General features: G+C 38.8%; 1 protein-coding gene across 2 annotated transcripts in view; it reads right to left on the minus strand.

Moving 5' to 3' along the window:
- LOC106519871 (transmembrane protein 132D-like) overlaps window positions 1-6,465 on the minus strand; it is a gene marked incomplete at its 3' end in the record, with an annotated part of 206,719 nt that overhangs the window by 189,110 nt on the left and 11,144 nt on the right. Inside the window, 1 exon segment of one of the 2 annotated variants that reach the window (XM_014011717.1) lies at window positions 6,051-6,227. Within the exon segment in view, the coding sequence (XP_013867171.1) occupies window positions 6,051-6,129 (79 nt within the window). 2 annotated transcript variants of the gene reach the window in all.

Below are 6,465 nucleotides of genomic sequence, written 5' to 3' on the forward strand. Positions count from 1 at the left end.
GTCAGGTGAAGGGGCACATGACCCTCTATGAACAATAGAGCTAATCAAGCCTATTGTTAGGCGATGGTCCTCTTTTGCATATGACTAACCTGTTTGTCCACCATGTGGAGGCAGTGCTTATAAGGCTGAGTTCACCTGAAACTCATCAGACTCAGAGATGGGGTAAATGGCTTTTTGAAGGTATCCAGATCTTGGGGAGACATTCAAAAGAGCCGTTTGATTTTGAAAGTATTACGTCATCACGTAGGGAAACGCGTAATCACGTAGCCGTACGTAATGACGTAATCCCATCACGTGGGTTGTACCATGTGTTTGTCAAGTGGAAACCCCTCTTCCCCTTTCACTGTGAGCTTCTGTACTCCACAACTCTGCCTGTTTTCTGTGAAAAAGCAAAGCGGGAGCGATTTAAGTAGGAAAAAATAAAGATTATATGAGGAATACAAGAAATAAAACTACAAATGGCTCGTTATTGCCCATGATTCGGCCCCTATCATTCGTTGTAAAGAGTCGTTCAAAAGATTCGGATCGTTCGCGCACGTCACATCTCTAATCAGACTGAGGAAGTCTCTTGGAGGAGAGACGAAACGTTTCACTAAAGAATAACCCATCCAGAGGACCTACTTATTTTTTCTTTTTGATAAACTTCATTTAGGTTAGTACAGTGCTGTGGCAGCTCTGACAGCTCACACGACAAAGAAAATGTATTCAGTTCAAATCTYATCTGGAGCCTTTTTCTGTTGCGTTTTGTGAAATCTTCTCAGTGTCTGAGGCTTTTCAGACACAGTCGCAGTGTTGGTTATGTAACAGCGCATTGCAAAAAGACAAGACAACACCAACTCCCTCGCAGGTTACACAAGGCAATATTACAGTCTTTGAGACGACATAAAGAGGAGTCCCTSAAGCTGCAGATAAACTGTTTTRTTCACTCAGTGTCAGTTATGGTTAAACCAGTGCTCAAAAGTATGGTCATGGGTTGGAGCCTATAAAAAGACAAACTTTGCTATACAGAGAGTTAAAAAGCACACATTCATCCTCCAGTAACTGCTCYTGAACTGTCAGAGAGAAATGGCAACCTAAGCCCGCCTCAGTCCTCCTCTGYTCTGTTTAAGGCCACGTGAAAGCAGGTGTCACTACGAGCCATGCAACATGTTCCCAAATCCCTTCACGGCTCAATCACCTCCTAGCAGCCTCATTACCTAGAAACATAATGAGCGGGGCCTTGACGAGCTTAACGAGGGCCTAACGAGGTGTGGGTGTCTGTCGTTACTGTGGCGTCTGGTCCAGACTCATCAGAACTCGAGRTATAAGCCACCAGATGTTCTGTTGCTTTCAGTTCTTCTCTTCTGGTTGCACATTTTATCACCTGGATTTTTATAAAGTACCCTTTATTACTTTCACATACTGAAAAAAAGTTGGTAAAAGTAAAGTCCGTTTGTAACAGGACTTTCATTTTAATGTAAAGCTTTTCCAGCAGCAAGTTAGCCAATTTGCTTAAAGGGGCGATRTCATGTAAAATCAACTTTGGATACGTTTTTGATGAAGGACTGCCGTTATAACATGTTGCAAAGCTCACAGTGTTGCTTTGACTCATTYATGCATGTTTGTGAAATCCCGTACTGTCCTGTGCTAATCAGGAGAACAAAATCAGTCGGTTGGGCCTAGAACCACCTTTTAGGTGCAGCTCCTCCTCTGGGCTGTGTTTCCAAGCTGAGCTTCCTCATCACAGACCACGCCTTCCCCGGGACTCCTGCRGGCTATGGGCAGCAACAACTAGCAAACACCTGGTGAAACCGCACGCCTGCTGAGCTCGTAATAATATTTCTCAGTGCAGTCCTTTTCAGGTTAAAAAACGCCTTTGAGAAAATGGATTTTCCGATGCCAAGGAGACTACYCTCTTTGTAAGATTCTCAAGGATGAAACAGTTCTTTAAAAATGATTGGACTTCAATTTTGGAAGTAACCCTCCGACGACAAAAAATATATATGTATTTGTGCAAGCCACTTTATAGATGATAGCTTTCTGAACACATTTTCAAACAGATTTAACAGTGGACTAAAAACAAGATCATCGCTAAAAGACGATGCAGTTCCAACACTCAGGACACAAACACCATTGTCTGCCCAGTTAAGCCAAAAAACTCTGACCTACAATTACTGTTCATAGCTTATTATTACAATCTGTGTTCTTTAGGCTTACACCACATTTTAGTAAAAAAAATTAAAATTAGTTTAAGGTTGATGTGGGTCTGTGAGGTCAACTGGGAGATATCTTACCAGCTGAAACGTTGTCTCTCTACTCACTCTGGTTCTTCAGAAAACCTACTTTCCAGGTTCGACGTGGGATCATTCAAGTAAGGTTCAATTGTATCCTGAGTTGTTACTTTTTCAGAACCAAAAGCTTTCAAACTTGGAAACTGATCATTCTAAACAGATTCAGTCGTGGACTAAGTATAACAAAACAAACCAGACAGAATTAAAGGAGAAAAATGAATAACAAAAGATCATCAGGCGACTAGCAATCAGCGAACCAATTTCCATAACCAATATAACATAATGTTGCTGCTTTTCAAATTATTATTATTACAACAAAATGCAACACTCCTAAGACCAGTTGTAAATGCATGAAATGTTGTGATGACGTGCAGAAATGGGCGTGATAGAATCGGAGGTTCCTAAAAAAAGACAGGAGGTATTTAGAAACAGCTATGTTGCAAAGTCAAATTAACAATTTGTACAAACTGACTGCATTTTCATAACAACTCAAGGTGAGAGTTACTTTATTTTGGTATAAAATTGAAYTATGTCTGAGAAACACATAAAGGTTTGGTGTACAGTTCTTGTTAAAATTTCAGGTTGGTAAAGTTTTCCCTAAAGGAAAAGCGTACATGCAATAAGACCACTTTCACATTGCACTCAGATGATGGATATTTTTGTGCATCAGATTTTCTCTCTTCCGTCACATAAGTTAGCAATAGTAAAACTTCTTCACAGACAGTTATCTTTAGTTTATGCTTTTGTTTTGCACAGAGTGTTTACCGCAGTAAGACAGACCGCTCTGTCATCTGCCTGCCGTCGCGACAAATTCGTTGTTGAAAAAAKGCTGCTAGCTTGGCTCCAACTGAGCCACTAATCCCGCGGTAAGAGTCGGTAAACCACTACAGCTGCGGCAGGCAAACTGCCAGCTGAAGCCAACTGGACTGTCTTATCGTGACACGCAAAAAAAAAGTCTCACACACACACACACACACACACACACACTCATTGATATGCATCATATAAATTGTCACCCACACACAAGTTTGATTCTTGTTTTACATCGGATTTACACTCCAGTATCCATATATTTGACTTATGGCACACACTCAAGCTTGTATATTTATTCTAAATGGGATATTGTATTGGGGACCAATAAAGACCCTGATTCTAACCGTACCACCCCAAGTAACCCCCCCTCAATTCACAATAGCCCCAAACTTCACTCAAAAATGAATGGATTGATTTGCTTTGATTCTCATAAGKCCTACAGGTCCTCACAAGATCCTATAAAAATATCTACATTTGAGCAATAATTCAAGTCCTGTAGATGAGCAACTAAAGAAAATCTGAAAACTGAAGTGAGCTGGAGGGTTTTTGGGTGAGTTATTAAGTAAAACCTACATGAAACTCCCTTTAGTCCTAGTAATACATGAGTGATTTTGTGGGTTAAAAAAAGTTAAAAGGTTGAACAAAAGTCACGGTTTACCAGTTTACTCTTTTATATCTTAAACACAAAACATGCTCTGAAACTTGCTCAGATTTGGACCCGGACCAGGAGTGCAACAGCTTGCGATGAATATTCAGTGAAACTTAATGCGTGTGAGTGAGATGGAGAGGTTTGTACAGAAGTGTGGTTGCTGCCTCGTGTAATCCCACTCTACAGGAAACATWCCCTCCTGGGACGGGACATTTTGGCTGGTGTGTGTCTGTGGATGTGTACTCCTAGTAAAAGTAGCTCCGGGACACACAGGGTACTTGTGTTGGAGAGTTAATCAGGAAATCAGYGGAGCTAAAAACAAAAGGTTAGGCTTAACAGGAGAGACACACGCAACTGCTGCTTTTTTTTTTTTTTTGAAGCAGCTGTGAACAATTCTGCTTCTGCATCCTTTTTTTTATTTTTATCAAATTACACAGTGTGTCCTTTGCTGCTACCAGGCAAAAATGTTAAAAAGCACTTGCTAAAAAAATAATACATATCACCCACTCTGCTTCACAACAAAAATATAAACTAAAAATTGTATACTGAAAAGAAAATGAACTGTATGGATGAGGATACAAATTTTATGCCACACCAATATCRAAAAGTACATTGAAAACCTTACAAAATACCAAACTCATGTGATTAACTCAAATATGAACAAAGTTATGTTTGCTTGGGTGTAAYCAAGCTGCAATTCATAGCTGAACCAATTTTTGTTCGTAACTTCTTCAATGTTCAAAATATTTCTATGATGTTTTAGGAAAAAAATCCACATTTTGGTTTTTGTAGGAAGCATCTTGTATCCTCAAAACAATAAAAACATTATAAAATCCAATGTAAAAGTAGCAGAAAAGGTACTAAATATTACAAACGGCAACATCTAATCAACTTGTCTAGGAAAGCCAGGAAATGAAAACCATTTCAAAACCATAAACAAAGCTCCCCAACCAATGACAACATGTGAAATGTCAAATTACCAACACTTTGCTAACTGTTGCTATTCCGTACCAAAAATAAAGAATAAATAAAATAAAAATACTTGACGTTTCAGATCTTTATCAAATTTGGGAAAAAGGCAACAAAATGTTCTTTGAGTCAGCTTACTTATTTGATGGGTCACTAAAAAAACTCRGATGATTGAATTTGAGCCTRTTTTCTATTAAGTGACTTTTCAAAACCCATCAACAGAAACGAAAACTCAAAAAATTAGTCAACAGCTAACTACCTGACATCAGCACGGTTTGGTGAAATAAAACGGGATAATAAGCGAATGCTCAGCGCAGCGTTGAAATATCTATAGCAGCTTAGAAAGAAAATGGCAGCCGCTGCTCCTACACCAAATTTCAACTTAAAACCACTGGGTTACAAGCATTTCTGAGTTGGCTAAAGTTGATTAGCTGGGGTGGCCATCTTGTTTCATTTTCCACCGGCTCATGAAATCTTATCATTGACAGAATGTAATATCAGCCGAAGGTGGGTTGTGGGAGGAGGATATTTATTATGTTCTTTATATTAAGCAATTTCTAATCCCAAAGGTTTTTTCTATCGCATAATACAGAATAATAGTCACAATAAAAATACTCCTAAGCCTGAGGTTGTGATGTTTTTTAGGTGAATTTGCTGTTGTTAAATCAACAGAACCATATAAAGGCATACAGCCAGGCAYCATGCATGCACCGAGAGATGAGGTGTTCATCAATCTCAGCTAAGAGGCTTCAGGAAGCATTTGTGTCTCTAATTAGATGCATGCAGTTTCTGAGCTTGTTTGCAGCAGAAAACAATTTAGTTGATTAATGAGCTGATGTRATGTGATTGGATAAATTGACAGCAGGATCATTTTATCAACGTTATTTCAGCTGCTTATTTAGTCAAAGTTTCACTGGAGGTAATCGGTGAAAGTGACAGTTTGTATATTTTTTTCCTGTCTTAAATTAGAGACAGTAAAAATTAATGTTTTCCCCCACAAACTGTAATAAAGAACATTACACTTGACTTCAAACGCCTCTGTGGGACAGATTGTTTTAAAAGCTTCAGCGCCTCCTGGAATTATTTTGTTGACCCCGACCTGTTCAAGCACCGTGGGAAGCAGCAGCTGACAACATTAAGAGAGAAATCTCACAAACACTGCAGCAAAACCAGCAGCATTTATATATTTATATACATATGGGCATCTAATTTGGAAAGTAAAGACTCAGCTTGTTTAAGTAAAGACAGAGACAGTGGCTACTTCAACAGGCAAAGAAGGACTTAGAAACAAATGGCAGGCAGGGGGGTGGTTGAAAAGGAAAAGCAAACACACACGTTATTTTACTCACCAAGACAGAAAACAGCTGAACAGGCAGGTAATCCTTGATCCAAAYAAAAAGAAAGATTTYAAACTTGGAAACTGATCATTCCAAACAGATTCAGTCGTGGACTAAGTTTTACWGAACAAAACAAACCAGATGGAATTAAAGGAGAGAAATGAAAAACAAAAGCTCATCAGGTGACTGGCAATCAGCAAACAGGGATCAGGTGTGACAGGGCAGAAGTCAACAGAGGAAGAGGCTCTAYAAAATAAAACAGGACATGAACATGGAAACAGGAAAATAAATTAATAAGAAGAAAAAGAATAAAACCAAGATTCTTGAGAAGACAACCTAAATCATCAATCTTAAAGGGGCAATATCATGTAAAATCAACTTTTTTGAGTTTTATATCATGTTATAATGTTATACTCTCATAAAAAAC

The sequence above is a fragment of the Austrofundulus limnaeus genome, unplaced genomic scaffold (assembly GCF_001266775.1).
Source record: "Austrofundulus limnaeus strain Quisiro unplaced genomic scaffold, Austrofundulus_limnaeus-1.0 Scaffold84, whole genome shotgun sequence".
NCBI classification, from domain to species: Eukaryota; Metazoa; Chordata; class Actinopteri; order Cyprinodontiformes; family Rivulidae; genus Austrofundulus; species Austrofundulus limnaeus.